This window comes from Schistocerca piceifrons, chromosome 2 (genome assembly GCF_021461385.2).
Source record: "Schistocerca piceifrons isolate TAMUIC-IGC-003096 chromosome 2, iqSchPice1.1, whole genome shotgun sequence".
NCBI classification, from domain to species: Eukaryota; Metazoa; Arthropoda; class Insecta; order Orthoptera; family Acrididae; genus Schistocerca; species Schistocerca piceifrons.
The window spans coordinates 334,428,976-334,445,929 of record NC_060139.1 but is presented as its reverse complement, the minus strand read 5'-3'; the positions used below and the strand labels follow the sequence as shown (position 1 = coordinate 334,445,929).

The following is a 16,954-nucleotide window of genomic DNA, read 5'->3' as shown; positions in this document are numbered from 1 at the left end:
TAGGGCCTTATCCAGATCGTGTCTTGAAAATTACAGACGTTTACATGTGAAAATATCGGACTTTTGACATATTTATCCAGCTGCATTCTCGCATGTTATTAGAGCATACAACATGGTCGGAAGAAGCTTAACCTCTTCTTTGGCAATATGTTGAACATTATAGCCTGCATAATTCAAAGGATACAAACTCCTAATCAAAAAGGCTAGGAAGGTCTCATTATTGTGTACACAACTGTTATGTTGACAAACACATTTTTTAAACCATGAGTCTTTAAAACTAAGAAATATCATTACTTTGCTCCAAAGTTTGTACTGAATACCATTGTCACGTCTGTTTGAGTCTGTTTCTGAACAATCTGATTGTAAATATATGATGATAGATTCAAAGCTTACATCCATCATCACTTCCTTGTCAAATTCTTCTTTATGAAGCTTTAGAGCATGCTGCACAGACAGTGCGCATGCTGCACGTGGAATGTTGTCTATTGACTCACTGTCTATTGTCTCATGCACAAGTGATTCACTGTGCGTTATCTTGAATGGTTTCTCTCTCGCACACACATAACCTTAAAACCCTTTGCCCAAATGAATTCTATGGGGCTACACTGACAATGACATGCAAAACTGAGAGACCCCATTCATGCGCAAGAAAGTCAAATGTGTGTGTTCCATCACATGACTTGTATAAATTAACAAGATGCAGGAGATCGGCATGAGTCTGGTTTAAATGGTGCTTAATATTTGTTTTTTTAAGCCGGGGAAAAATATCTGCTTTTCTGGTGTTTGTACTTGATGTTTTCTCTATAACATTTGAATTATAATTGGCAATGACCGACTTCAAAGCAAGGTATGACAAGAATTGTGAATCACGTCACGAAAATGACAGCGTTTATTTCCAAATGGTAATCACTGCTGTTTTTCTTACACGTAAATACAAGTTTATTCCCATAAACAAAACCAGAAGAGGAGACAGCATTCAGAATAATTATCCAAGAAACTATTCCTATGAGTACTTTAAACTGCCAGTACCATCACTCATTTTCCAGCAGATCATTGAATGATTCTAACTGACCCATGCTGAACTAACTCCTCCTCTTGTGTTGTGAATCTTTATACAGGAAATAGTTTGTGCAGCACCTATGTCATTTCTTTGAACTAAAACCTCTCTTCTTAACACATCTGGAACCAATCTCTCTTAAAATTCTTTACATTGACGAAGCTGCGTAACTGTAACACATTTTTGTGATGTCGCGCATTTATCATTCACATGAAGCACATTAAAACAATGTTGTTAAAACCATCAATTTGTGTTGCAGGTTCCTTGTGATTTTGATGCTTTCCAGGCAATACGAAACCAACTGTTTCTACGGTTCTCACAGTCTGACACTTTTGTTTACGACTCTTTTTACAGTTCTCTTGCCTACACCACATGTTGTCATGAAGTAGGCAACAGTGCAGCATGGAGGAGCAACATTCTCACTCTTTAGCTGTATCTCTTTGCTATCCGCCTGGAAAGAGATTGAATATTATTGGCTGCCAGTGGCTAGTGGAGGGGGTTGCGCAGAACAGCTGAAAATTGGGGCACCTTCTTACATGACGCGAACTCTAGTAATAGCGAATACCTTGTTCGAGAATATTAAGAGGAGGATGTGTTCTTGGAAAACACCACGAGATACAGGATGATTACAGTTAGATTACATTTCGGTCAGGCAGAGATTCCGAAATTAGATACTGAACTGCAAGGCATATCAAGAAGCAAATATAAACTCAGATCCCAATTTAGTAATGATGAAGAGTAGACTGAAGTTTAAGAGACTGGTCAGTAGGAATCAAACTGCAAAAGAGTGGGATACGGAAGTGCAAAGGAATGAAGAGATACGCTCGAAGTTCTCCGAGTTATACATACTGTGATACTTGATAATTCAGTAGGCAGTTTAGCTGAAGAGGACATCTCTGAAAACATCAATAACAAAAGTTGGAAAGACGAACATAGGTAAGTGCGACAAAACCACGAGTAACAGAAGAAATACTTCTCTTGATTGCTGAAAGGAGGAAGTACAAAAATGTTAAGGAAAATTCAGGAATACAGAAATAAAAGTCATTCAAGAATGAATGAATATGACATGTAGGGAAGCTACAGTGAAATGGCTGCATGAAAAATGTGAAGAAATAGAGAAAGAAATCATTGTCAGAAGGACTGACTCAGTGTACAGGAAAGTCTAAACAATCTTTGATGAAATTAGAAGCAAGGACAGTAACATTAAGAGGGCAATGGGAATGCCACTGTTAAATGCGGGGCAGAGAGCGGACAAGTGGAAAGAGTACATTGAAGGCCTCTGTGAGGATGAGGAGGACTTGTCTGATGACACGATAAAAGAAATAGGAGTCGACAGGGAAGAGAGAGGGAATTCGGTAGTAGAATCAGAATTTAAAAGTGCTTTGGATGACTTAATATCAAACAAGGCAGAAGTGATAGGTAAAATTCCACCAGAATTTGTAGCATTACTGGGGAAGAGACAGATAATATTCCATCAGAATTTCTAGAATCACTAGGGAAAGTGACAACAAAATGGACACCCATGTTGATGTGTAGAATGTATGAGACTGGCGATATACCACCAGACCGTCAGACAAACACCAATACAATTCTGAAGATAGCAAGAACTGACAAGTGTGAGAATTATCACACTATCAGACGTCTGACAACGTAAAATGATGCACAATGTTCAAAATTCAGAGACAAAAAGAGGTAAGCTATTGGGAAAGACAAGTAATATACAATACATACAATAACAAAGAGGGAACAATAAGACTGGAAGATCAAGAACAAAGTGCTCGGATTAAAAAGGGTGTAAGACAGGGATGTAATCTTTTACCGCTAGTGTTCGAACCATACATTGAAGAAGCTATCGCGAAAATATAAGGCAGGTTCAAGAGTGGGATTAAAACTCAAGGTGAAAGGATATCAATGATTAGAGTCTCTGATGACATGGCTATTGTCAATGACAGTGAAGAAGAATTACAGGATATATTGAATGGACTGAACAGTCTAATGAGTACAGAATATACACAGAGTAATTCAAAGAAAGATGAAAGTAATGAGGAGCAACAGAAATGAGAAAAACATGAAATTTAATCTCAGACTTGGTGATAATGAAGCAGGTGAAGTCAAGGACTTATGCTACCTAGGCAGCTTTTGCTGGATGGAGCAAGGAGAGCATAAAAAGGAGACTGGCATTAGTAAAAAGGGCCTTCCTCACCAAAAGAAGTCTACTAATATCAAACATAGGCTGTAATTTGAGGAAGAAATTTCAAAGAACATGGACAGTGGGGAAAGTGAGATAGAAGAGAATCAAAGGACAGAAGAGAATCAAAGGACAGAAGAGAATCAAAGCATTTGAGATGTGATGCTACAGACAAATGGTGAAAAACAGACAGACTGATAAGATAAGGAATGAGGACGACCTCCACAGAATCAGCAAAGAAAGGAATACATGCAAAACAACACTGAAAAAAAGATGGACAGGAAGATAGGACATCTGTTGAGATATCAAGGAATAACTTCCACTGCATTAGGGGGAGCAGTAGAGAATAGAAACTTCTGCAACCTCGTTATAGACACATGCAAACCCTACACGAGGAAATCAACTTGATGGCCTGAACAGTTGTAATGTTAAAGGAATTTGTCTCTAAAATGGGAATTACCTTACAGATTAATCGGTTACATCTGCACTTGCACAGGAGCACTTTCAACTGAAACTGCAACTGGTCTCGAAAACACCCTGAAAACTGATGTAAGGTTGACAATGTCCTCAAAGTACTTGAACGTCTCTCGGGCATGTTTTTTTCCGTACCAGAACATCCAAGAATGGTAGCTGCCCGTTTTTCTCCACCTCCATGGTGAACTGAATTTGGGGAAGGATACAGTTCAGATGTTGAAATCCGGCTGCACGAGAAACTTATTAACAAGGACAACGGATTTCAACTCAGCCAAGTGTGGATTCCAGCAATAATAGTTCTGCAGGAGCAGCGGAAAAGGGGCACCACACCCGTCAAAGGCGGCATGCGTACTAACGCCCATCAGTCACCTCGTCAGCGCGAGCTACCCCCACCACTGCGGCCTGCACATCCCTCGGTCCACACGCAGAGTCAGTGGAGGGGAGAGGTGACAGGTATATATACCACACCACCCGCCGGCCTAGGATGTCAGTCAACAGGAGTAACCTGATGATGATGGCACGTTATGCCGTCAAAAATTCATTCTACAACGACCAGTCAACCCGGCTGCATGCCAGAGAGACCTTCAAGCATCTCATTTGCCGGGAAAATATAAGAACACACGTCCTCAAAGTATTTAGGAAACTATCCTTTTAATTATTTTAAGGCCACAATGAATTCTTCAAACTTTGTGTTTTCTTCAACACCAGTGAGCTTAGGAACTGGACTGTGTTTATCAGAATGTGCCACTTGTAAATGCAATTTTTCTTTTAACTGCATCCCCATTGAATGAACAAGAAGTTGTTTTTCACCTTGCAATATCTTACTGTGGGCAGTATGCAGTCAAATCTACTTAAAATGTGAGGTCTGCAATCCATTCCGAATGTTCTAATTTTCATGTCTGCAGTTCTTTTAAAATTCAACAACAGCAGGTGTAAAATCTGAAAATCATTCCAGGCAAGCACCTCGACTTAACTGATGTACTTTGCAGTAATATATAAAGTCTTTATTCAGTTCCATTGAGAATGGTTGCAACTGACAATGGAATAATGCATGTGACTACAGAAATTTTACTATCCATACCACCAATGTCTTCACATGCTCCATGTCTGCAAATTTACCACAAAGTGCTTCTTGATGACAGAACAATGAATCCCATCTGTCGATCATTTTAAGATGTTGTTCTTTAATTGCGTATTAAATCTTTCAACTCTTTCTGGATGGTAGTCTAATATCATTTCATAGCAACTCTGCATTACCCATCGTCTGTGCGATAACATACAGGGTGAACATGAATACAACCAACAAACTGCAGGCACTCCTGACTGGAAATAGAGGAAAAAATATCTTATGAACATGTGTAATCATACAAATACCTAAAAAGGGCTTGAAATGCTGTGTAATGTGGTTGCCTGTGAGGGTACTTGTTTTTACATAGCAGTGTTGCCTCTTGACTGTTCCCATCTGCTTGGCTGTAAACGAACACCATCTCAGCTTGTTCCCAACATGATTACCAGACCATTCTGCTGCTTTCAATATGCTGTGTCAGTCACACATCCTGCAATACATAAGGAACACACAGCACGTGGTCAGAGGAAATGTCATTCATCAGCGTCATCTACCATGGCAACAATGCATTTTCGAACCCATTTCCATAGGAGCTTTCTTTCTCCATTTCCAGTCATGAATCTGGCCCTGCAGTTTGTCAGCTTTGTTAACGTTCACCCTGTATACTGAGAGAATTTTCATCCCTCTCTTCTGTCATTTCCATTAATTTTTAAAAGCTTGTGACAGTAGATCGCTACACTGCCTCTTTTTGTGCAAATAGCCACTGAACGCTGAACGTCCTTCATAGCATGAACAAACAGCGAAGGCTAAATAGTGCTGACACCACGAGTCTGCCAAAGTGAAGAGAACAGCACTGACCGAAAATGCCACGCCACAATACTCAATGACAAGCCGTATTGTTCTGGGTACTTCCAAGAAGAGCCAAGGAAAACTGAGAAAGCCCAAGCCTTGGGCCTACGTGTGGTCTGCACACCCTGCATGGGTGAAGTTTGGCAAGACATGGCCGGCCCTGATATAACCTCTCACTCAGATATTCACTAATTCAATGATAAAATAATTATTAACCTGTGATAAGTGTAACAGTAAACTGAATAAACCCATTTTTGTTAAATCTTCAAAACACTTGTGCGTAGTGAGCATTATTTTTCAACGCAAATTCCTGCCTGCACTTATTTGAACTTTGTGACCCCCCTTTTTTTTTTATAGAGGTATATGACAAACACATTGGTTGGCCTGTAGACTTCAGCATAAGCAACTCTTAGGAATCCAACCACACATTCAGAGGTCCTCCGAATAGTGACTTTAACCTGAATTACTATTTATTATTCATGAAGCTGCAAGTAGGGGTTATGGGCTTAAAGTTATAGAACAATTATTTTGTGGGATCAACTAATTGGCCAGACAGACACTTTTTCTTATTCAACTTTGATGCCATCTACAACAATTTTATTCAAATTTACTGCTATACACAACACTTTGATTGCTTACAAAATCCTACCCACATCACCCAAAGTAGTTTCAGCCATCCACCCTACCAAAATAATATCATTTTCCTTCGCTATTCCAATCCTACTCCCAATCCTGCATCCGATGGGCCATTCCCTTGTGGTTGGTCCAGGTGCAAGATCTGTCCCATGGTCCCATGCACCCACCCACCCACCCACCCACCAAATCCCTATAGTCCAGTCACAGATATTTCCTACACAGTAAAAGGAAGAACCACATATGAAAAAAGCCAGGTTATATATCAGCTTCGCTGCAATTATTGCACAGAATTCTATGTGGGCATAACAATTAACAATTATCCAATCGTGAATGGCCACTGCCAAACTTGACCATCCAGTCACCGTACATGCTACAAACCACAACACAAAGGACTGCTTCACCAGGCAGGCAATTTAGATACTTCATTCCAGCACAAATTTCTCTGAACTATGCAGGTGGGAATCATCTCTCTAGCACTTTTGCACTACACCTGGCCTAAAACCACCCCCTGCCTCATCTTACCTTTTCCCATCTGAACCCCCTTCCCACTCCCATGTGCCCCCCCCCCTCCCCCATGTGCCACTGAATCATCTGCCAAAAGACTTGCCTCTGTCCCAACACCCTCTCCTCACCACCGTTAACCTAGGCAACTACTTCCAATAACTGAACATCAATAATTGCCATGACTGCAGGAGTAAGCATTTGGTCGTCTGTGTGGTTATACGTACTTGTGTGTGAGATTTTACTAGAAAAGGAGCAAGAGTTCACGAGCTAAGTGAATACTGCTTCCTGTTACATTTATCTACACTCCACACAACAATCCGATATAGGAGAGTGGTAGCTTCTCCCTTATTTTCCTTGCTGATTGCTTGCAAACCTTGACATCTGGCAATGGTTATTGCATTGTTTTCATGTCTTCTATTACTTCATATAGATTAGGATGACTTAAGTTAAATGAAATGTGTTCTGAAAACTATATTTTTTGGCTTGTTTGGATAAACAGTAACACAGAGACTAAGTGAATGCAGGAAACTCACACCATCCTCAAACTGGCTGGTAGACCGACTTAAAGGGGCACTCATCACATGTTCAATATTTAATATGCACTACTATGGTGTCAATATATTGCATGAAAGTGCAAGACCAAGAACACTGCAATATTATGGCTCCATATTTGTGCCCAGAACACATCTGCCTTCATAGCAAACATGTCAGCAATCGAACGTATTGCAACTGCAATCACTACATGCTGCAGAAACACAAATAAGGGGAAGTGCTGACTGGCAAAAAAGTGGACTGGAATGTGTTCTACATACTGTCATACTAACATGCTAAAAGAACTTGCAGAAGAACTGGATGACTATTGGAATTTGTTAAGGATGAACAAGGAATGTTTCAATTGATTAGTGAACACTGTTACACCTCACATGAACAGAAAATATACTGGTCATATACTCATAGGATTTTACTTTCCACAAGGCTGGAAGTGATCTATAAATATGAAAAGAATAATATACTTTATGGTAAAGGGTAGATAGATTGTGCTGTTATGTATTTCTGCAACAAATAATTCAAGTTTCCGGAACAAACAAATAAGCAGTTGCAATGTTGTTTCCCTGGAGTTAAACATTTTTGTGGAGTGTTTCTATAGCTAATTACTGAATAAGTATAAAATATGTAAACATACAACCCAACTGAATGCACTTCAACAGATGGTTCGTTACACCTGTCTTTCCTGATCTATTCATATTCACATGATGTCACTCTATCAGTCGTTTACATGTGTGTATGTCACAAAACGTCAGCAGCAAATGCTGTGTACTGCGCAATATCACTCTTACACAATAAAATATGTTGAGTGAGTGCCAATATTTTTAATGCTCTGCAGTCTCCTTCAATATATTGCACAAACTGTGACTGTTAATACCTCTCTCTCAGTCAGTCAATATTATTGTACAATAAATCTTGAGTGTGTGAGGGGCCCCTTAACAGCCTGCGAACAAACCAAATGTTTCTTGTCTCCCCAGCTTTATATATTATTATGCAACCATGTCAACTGGACTATAGCATTTGTAGCTCTATTAATGCATATTGTGATGTGCTGCAACCCATAAAGTATGAGAACTTCCCCGTTCCTGGACAGTACATTCTTTTGAACTTGGAATTTTGCTGTTTTTCCTCTGTTCTTGACTGTTGCTTATGACTCGATAGCTCTATAGATGTAGACACACGCATTACAGCTATTGTTCTTGAGCCAACAACAATAGCTCTCCCATGTAAAATTGAATGAAGACTCAGCAATTGTCATAGTTTTCCTTTGTTCACAGAAATTAGTGAACTACAATTAGACTAAGTTGTGCAGAGGGGCGGGGAGAGGGGGAATATCCTTATGCAAATTGGGTACAGACGTCTGGCTGGCGTACTGGAGTAATATTCGTGTTGTGCTGGGAACTGACACTGAAATCTACATGACCCAGTGTCCGACAAGTTTTTTTTTCTGCAACTCAGTAAGAACTATACAAGGAAGTGACACGGGAGAGGTCAGAAACACTATTGTGAAGGCTCATATATACCTCTGGAGCAGTCATAAACTACTGCCATACAGACAAACTGGCATAATTTTTTGTGAATAGCATGACAATCAAATAAACTCAATGTGTACAGTGACTGCTAAAGCCTATTTCCTGCAGATCTCAAAACTGCTAGATCTGTGGTTTAGTAGACTCACAGACTATCATTACCGGAAATACGTGAATTTTGGAATGAATAAAAATTAGATATTGTCATATTACAAAAGGGACAAGTGCCCCTCTTCCCCCCCCCCCCCCCTTTCTTGTGAGCACCTGTAGTTTTAATATTCTAACACTAATGGTTGCTTTTTATTTCAAAATATTAATACTGTTTCTGCAATTGTTGGTTTCTATATCAGCTAAATTTTGTTAGTATAAATAGAATGATATTACACTGTTAGTCGTTAAAACGGCATTGCCAGAAGGACAAGAAATAAAAAAATTAGTTATCGTGCATATACAGCATAGTAGGAAGAATATATGACTCAATCTGTTGGTCATCTGCAGCTTTACAGTGTGTGCAATTTCGTGGGAAGAGCTGCCACCCAGTTAGATAGCAAACTGAAATGAACTTCTATTACAGATTTAGGTAAATCATTCCACATTGCTTCAACTCTATGCCCAAATTCATAAATTGTAGATGTTTTCAATGGGTGAGATGATAAAAGTATATGCTGCTCACAACAATAGTTGGACACCACCTGCATGGAAATAAGTCAGAAGAGCTCAGGCTACATGTGGTCCTTTTTATCTTGAAAGGTATCATGGAGACCTTGAAGATAGGGTAGTCACTGGCTTTAATGCTGAATGGCTGCTGTCCATATTACCAGCTACTTGAATCAGAGTTGATTTATTTAAATATTCACCTTAAAGTTTAACCACCATCTTGTACATCACATAATCTTCACGAGTGTTTCCTGTTTATTATGACTGTTGGTGGTCCTTGTAGATCACCATTGCAAGCTGCACCAAGTCTACAAATTTCCTCCTTATCTGTATGCAAGATGGAATATAAAGAATCTTTTTGAGATTCAAACCTTAGTCAGAAGGACTAAACAGAAACTAAGAGACCGAGTCACAAAAAACTCCTGTTAGGTTCTATTTTAACACACTGTGAATGAAACATTCCTCTTTAAGGAGCACTACACTTCTAGCAAGTCTATTGGATTTCACTAATCAACATGTGCTTTATGCTTGTCAAAATAAGTTACCTAACCACATTCTGAGTATCCATCTCTTTACTGCACATGCCAAACCAGTAAACAAAAATTTTCATTATTTTCTTAAAAGTACTTTTTGATACTTATTTTCAAGTAAAATTTTGGATGTAGATTTTACAGAAAGTTAACTATGATTAAGGGAAAAAAAAAAGTTACTTGATGAATGGCAGATCAGATCACTTATTTGTAAGACAGCAGTTTATTTACTATACAGTTGCTGAAACAGGAACAACTGGAGAAAGTTTGACAACACAAATTAGAGAAATGTGGTGAATTTACGAGATTCAGCTATTTTTATTTCTGTTTTCATTTTGTTTGTGTTTCAGCAATAATAGATTTTGTAGAAATTTTATGTGAACATTCACACATGTCCCCAATGAGCATTGGTAAAATTTAACATTCTTAGAAACAATACCGACCAAGATATAGTCACTTGTTTGACTCCACGCACGACTTCGCAAAGAGTGAACGTGAGTTTATGGCAATCTTGAGCTGTTATACCTCAGGCAATATTTTGTTGAAAGAAATGAAATATGATTTTTTGTACAACTTTGCGTGTTTTCTTAAGAATAGTAACTAAAAGAAATTTTACAAGCCACTTTCAGCCAGAAAATTTTAGGCAAAATCATATGAATAAATTTCTGGGTGTAGGTTCTTATATCTCAGAGAAAAAGTATGATGAACATGAAACTTGGCATGTGGTAAGCTAACAACACAAGGTTCTCAGATACAAAGTTTCAGTTATGTACTGCTTTATGGTACTGAACAAATTAAGTGCAAAGTTGAAGATTTCGTAAAAAGCTAAAAAAAATATGCGGTATTTATGAACCAATTTAGCAAAAAACTATAACTTTCCAAATTGGGCTCACTGGAAAGGATTTGGTTTAACCACAAAAAAGTGCATTTGATTATCCAATGTGGGGTAAAAATGCTACATAATTTGAACCAAAGTAAGACGTAAAAATTGTGGTGCAACAAAAATGTAAACTTCAGATTCTTAAGCCTCTTAGAATAAATGCTTGCTGAACATGTAAATTAATAGACACTAGGTGGGTAGCACAAGGATTTGGAATACAAAATCTCATTCACTACTGTTTTCCAACAATCTACAAATTTGTCAAAATGATGATGATTTTTGTGAAAATGGGCAAATAAGGTATATTTCACACTTCTTGTACAAATAGCATTTTCTGTTAAAAGCTTCAAAAATGTTTTAGCACCCCCCCCCCCCCCCCCGAACGGTGGGATTAATTGCCAAAGGGCCAACGATGTACAGTAGCCAGAAAAATCGCACTGCAAATAATGTTTTAACTTTGGCTTCTTATATCTCATTTATTAAAGGTGTGATAAACCTGAAACTTTGGACACAAGGTTCTCTAATATGAAATGTCATTCATGTATTGCTTTATAAATTTCTACACAATGAGTTCACACTTGTTTTTCATAAAAATTATAAAAATAGATCACATTCACTCTATTTTTTTTGAAAATCTGTTTTCCACAACTGATTTCAAACTAATCACAGTGGGAATGAGCATGTTTTCAAGAATTTATAATATCACTTTCAATTTTCCAATATGTGCAAACAAAGACCTGAAACAATGGACAAATCTGAGGGAATGTACCAGGGCAACAGTGTACATACATTGCAGTAAATTGTTCTCTGTATTTTGTTGCACAAGGTTTTTACTTTTAAGATGACAAGTAATACCTCACTATACTGCTTTGGTCCATGGTAACATTGACAGTATTAGTTCAAGAACATGAACCAGCAACTCCATACGGGTAACGCCCGATAGCTGGGCAATACCAGCTATGGATGTATTTCTTATAATTCTACATACATACTCCACATGCCTTCACACAGTGTATGACACAAAGTATCCTGTGCCACTACGAGTGTTTTCCTTTCCTGTTCCACTCGATAACAGAATGAGGGAAAATAACTATATCTATGTCTATGTACAAGCCATTATCTCTCGTCTTATACCTTCATGGTTGTTACACATTCCTTGAAAAGAACCCCGACTTCCCTCCAAGGATTTCCATTCAAGTTCTCACAACATCTCTGTAATACTTGCATATTGTTTGCATCCATTGGCAACACACAGAGCAACTCATCTCTGCACTGCTTCAAATAATTTAACAGTACTCAGGAACGGGTCACATTAGTGTCCCATATGCTGTCTCCTTAATAAATAAACCACACTTTTCTAAAATTCTCCCAATAAACCGATGTCAGCCATTTGCCTTCCCTAACACAATCATTACGTGCCTGTTCCTGTTCCACTTCCACAGCCTGCAATCTGGTTTCTTAATTTAGGTTCCAAAGCCTTGTGATGATACTTGTCTGCTTACAAAGCCATCTGCTAATACATTTTCCCTGATTCTCAGATCTGACTGTATACCTCATACAGGCAGCAAGTAAAAGGAAATATCAACTTTTATTTCAAACTCCTCAGCATTGTTATTTACATTTTTTGAAATTTCTGAGCCACTTTCTGGAGTTGGTTTTCTTTAAACTGACTGTCAGCCAGATTATGATACTGAAGGAGCTAGAGCATAGAAATGAGGTGGTGTTTTGGTACCCAACAAGTATCCTATCTTCCGGGCCAGTAAAATGAGAATGTGTAAATTTCATCAGTGCGTCATTTTGTTGTGTTGATATGTCAATAATGTTGCCAATCCAGCATTCGTTTCCAATACACAGGCAATGTAATGGCCAGGTAACAACTCCGTCAATTCCAGACTTAGCATGTCTGCACTGAATACTCTGGCAACAAAATTTGTGTCCCTAGAAACTTTGCTGATATAAACTGAGGTTGAATCAACTGGCCGAAATTCATGAAGCTTTTTTGTACCTCCAACTGTGCTGCTTTCTCATCATCTGTCTTCTTGAAACTTTTTGCTCTCTTCAATTTAAAGTCTGTCAATTTTCAAATAAATGCATGTACAGATATTATATCATGTTGCAAGTGATCTGAAATAATGTAACAACTAACAGTTCACAACATGCCCCCATTGACAACAAAATATGCAGCTTGCAAATTTCCCCAACGAAATCCCTGAGCAGCATTTTGGACAACAAACAACTAACTTTCAGCAAAGTCCATCAGAGCAATCAATTAATTTTCTCTTAAGTCACACTTCAACAACTTCAAATATTGATTGGTGTTTTTGCTATTAATGGTGACTAGTCAACTTCCAAAATTTGATGGTAAGTTTTTCAATGATGTTTTCAACCATTAATACACTTGTTACCAATGTCTCATGGTCAGTGTGGACACACTGTTTGATTTCTATTGATCCTTCCCGATCCCAGTCATTAAACATTTTTTTCCAAGTGTGCTTATCCACCAGGATAATTCTCCCATCTTTGTAACACACAATCCTTCGAATTCACACTACATATGGTCTTTCTGTCAGTTGTTTTTAGTCATCTTTGATATTAGCATCTTGGTGCATGAGCTTCACATTCTGGTGTATAGTGCAGATGCAAACAGAATGTGTACCAGAACCACCAATGGTGCGGAGCACATGGGTCGGAGGTCACAAAATTTTGAAAAGCCAACTTCAGCCCCATCTTTATTATGGTACACTGCGAATAGCTCCTTCAGATTAAGCAACAGCAATCACTTTTGTATCTTTATTTGGAACCACTTAGCTGAAATGACACACTACCTTTTTTACCTGGACGTATCCTGCCGAATTCATCGTCTTCATAAAAGTCTTCAACTCTATTGATGACCAATTGTGCCAGGGTTTTGCCAGCTGTAACATGTGTACCACATGCTATTTCGCCAGAGCTTTGCCAACTTTCGCATGAATACCACAAGTGAAAGATGGCAAAATCGGTCACTGATAGAGTTGTAAACATTTAGGAAGACAAAGAATTCAGTAGGATGTGTTCAGATAAAAAAGAAAATGTCTCAGTTTGGCTAAATGTTTCCAAATACAGATACAAAAGTGTTTGCTTTTGTTTAATCTGAAAGAGCTGTTTGTACCATACTGTACTAAACAGCATAAAAGCCATTCTCCTTTTTTCATGTTGATTTGAAATGTGCTCTGCCATGCCAAAATTTGCTACTATTTCCTGTACTGACCAACTTTTTGGGACCACAGTCTGTAGCACTAGTTCTCTTGGCTTGTTGGATGTATCAGTTTCCTTTCTTAATTCTTCAATGAGACCAACATAATCTTTACGTAAGTGGCAACATCCTTTTCAAATTGGCTTTGTTGCCCCTCTCACGCAGAAAATCCGGCAGCATACATTATTTTGTCTGTAATCAGATTCTTCACGTGTTCAATTTTCCTTTTTATATACTTAGGTTTATCTCTAGCAGTTAACCTCAGACTTTTCAGTGGAGAAGTGCCTATAGTACTCTAACCATGGACCAACACAATATAGTGAGATATTACTTGTCAATACACAAATGAAAAAAATACATGCAACTAAACACAGTCAACAGGTTGTTGAAATGTAGCCCATTGTTGTGGAATATTCCCTAAAATTCATCTGTCATTTTCAGGTATTGGTAGTGCACATTGGAAAATTGAATGTGATTTTCTGCATTCTTAAAAATATACTCTTTCCAATGGCGATTAATTTCAAATCAATTACGAAAAACAAATTTTCTACAAGTAGACTGGATGTGATCCTTTTTTGTAATTTTTACAGAAATAAAGTTTGAACTGGTTTTATAGAACATGGAAAGCAGTATGTGAATTATATTTTACAGTGAAAAACCTAATATTGTTAAGTTGTTTTGTATATGTTTATCACACATTTAATCAACAGGATAGAAGAAGCTGAAATTAAAACTTCATTCACAGCATAATCTTTCCAGCTGCTTTGCCTCAGTTTATGTAGCATTGTAAGTCCAGTTTGGAAATTAAATCCTTCTGGAGGGGTGAGGAACCTCAAACACATTTTTTTGAATGAGACGGTTTGAAGCCTGAACAGGAAATGATATTTATAAAAGAAGTGTCAAATATACTCTATTTTCACCTTTCAACAAAAATTGTCATCTTATCGACAATTTGTAGACTATTAGAAAGTAGCATGTGAATGAACTTTTGTACTCTACTTGCTTGTGCTTCTGACCTATTTGTATTAAGTTCACTTTTTTTGCCACAATTTTCACACTCTCAAATTACCTAACATTGTTGGCCCGCACTGGAGAATCTAACACACATAAATCAGGTAAAAAATACCACCTTTTTTATCTTTTTATGGAATCTTGAACTCTGCACTTAATTTATTCAGTATTGTACAGTGGTACATAAATGAAACTTAATATTTGAGAGCCTTATGTTGTTAGGTTACTACAGGCCAAGTTTCAAGTCTGTCAGGCCTTTAATCCCTGAGACATAAGATGTCCAACTTTGAAAATTTTTTGGATGATTTTGACTAAAATTTTGTAGCTAAATAAGGCTTGTAAAAAATCTTTTCATTCACGTTCGTTCTGTCCAAAGTTGCACATAGAGTCAAAAAAGTGACTATATCTTGGTCAGTAGTCTTGCTTTGATGAATGTTAAATTTCACCAATGTTCACTGGAGACATGAGTAAATATTCACATAAAATACCATAGAAATCCATGATGGTCAAGTAGGAAAATGTTCTGAAATTAGACGATATGTCTTGGAATGATCCATGTACCTGTCTCAACAACTGATAAGTAGGCAGCCCTGTCTCGGATTATGTTTTAAAAAAGTTTGCTACATAAATAAAGTTTTTATAAACAAAATATACCACATACAGAGCTCATGAATTCCAAGAGGCCACGATATGAAACTTCTAACTCCGCCCGCTTTCCAAGAGCAAATTCATGTTTTGGAGGATCTGTATTTGGAACAATTCTATATTCCAGATACAGTTGTCGAATAAAATCCTGGTGGATGGAAACAGTAACACATACAGTTAATGACTAAAAAGAATTAATAATCAATAATAATCAAAAATGAATACACAAAAAGTAAAAAACAAGATTAACGTTCAGAATACAAGAGCTTAATTGGTACAAACTGTTATTGGGAGCAAGAAGGAAAAGGAAGGGGATCTGGGGGGGAAAAAAACACTGTTGAGGCTTTATTGGCAGTACATTAAGGGCAAAATCTGAGAAACAGAGAGAGAGAGAGAGAGAGAGAGAGAGAGAGAGAGAGAGAGAGGGGGGGGGGGGGGGGGGGGGATAAGAAGAAGAGAACGTGGGAGTTACAGTAGAGTGTGTTAGCTAATAGCTGACACTGAAACAGCAGAGAGTTCAATAAGCAGCAAGTTACAACCAAACTAAAACATAATACCTGTACAAACTAGAATAGCCCAGTCAAAGAAGACCCAAAAAAGATCGAAAGGGGAAAAAAAATCTGTGTAGTTATTGTGATAGAAGGTAGTGCCATGAAGAACTTATTAAAAAAACTGACTGGTGGGATACGAACATGGGTATGAGTAGTTCAATGGTCACATTTGATGTTTTTCTTTAATAACTAATGCCACTACTCCTAGCAAAAATGTTTCCTAGTACAAAATGAAACTTTTCTCTGGGAGTAATAGCTTCTGCATTGCAGAGGATGGAAAAATCACAGATTATCAAAAATATTGCTTTAATGATATGGAATTATTTGTTATAGTTAAATGAAATGGGCTGAGAACAAATATTAAATGTGGAACTACAGCTAAGTGCCGTAGAACCTTATTAAGGGATAAATTGTACTCTGTGGGTCACCTGGTTGTGGTTTTGCATTTCCCTCTATCATAGGTCTATAAACTGAAGAGTGAGCAGCAAGGAGGAGGAGGAGGAGGAGGAGGAGGAGATTAGTGTTTAACGTCCCGTCGACAACGAAGTCATTAGAGGCGGGGTGCAAGCTCGGGTGAGGGAAGGATGGGGAAGGAAATC

General features: G+C 37.9%; 1 protein-coding gene across 2 annotated transcripts in view; it reads right to left on the bottom strand.

Annotated features, from left to right (window-relative positions):
- LOC124776417 (non-structural maintenance of chromosomes element 3 homolog) overlaps positions 1–16,954 on the bottom strand; it is a 70,413-nt gene that overhangs the window by 11,581 nt on the left and 41,878 nt on the right. The window contains exon 4 of one of the 2 annotated variants that reach the window (XM_047251410.1): positions 15,821–15,952. The exons of the other annotated variant lie outside the window; for it this stretch is intronic. Coding sequence (XP_047107366.1) covers positions 15,821–15,952 — 132 coding nt within the window. The remainder of the gene's footprint in view (positions 1–15,820; positions 15,953–16,954) is intronic. 2 annotated transcript variants of the gene reach the window in all.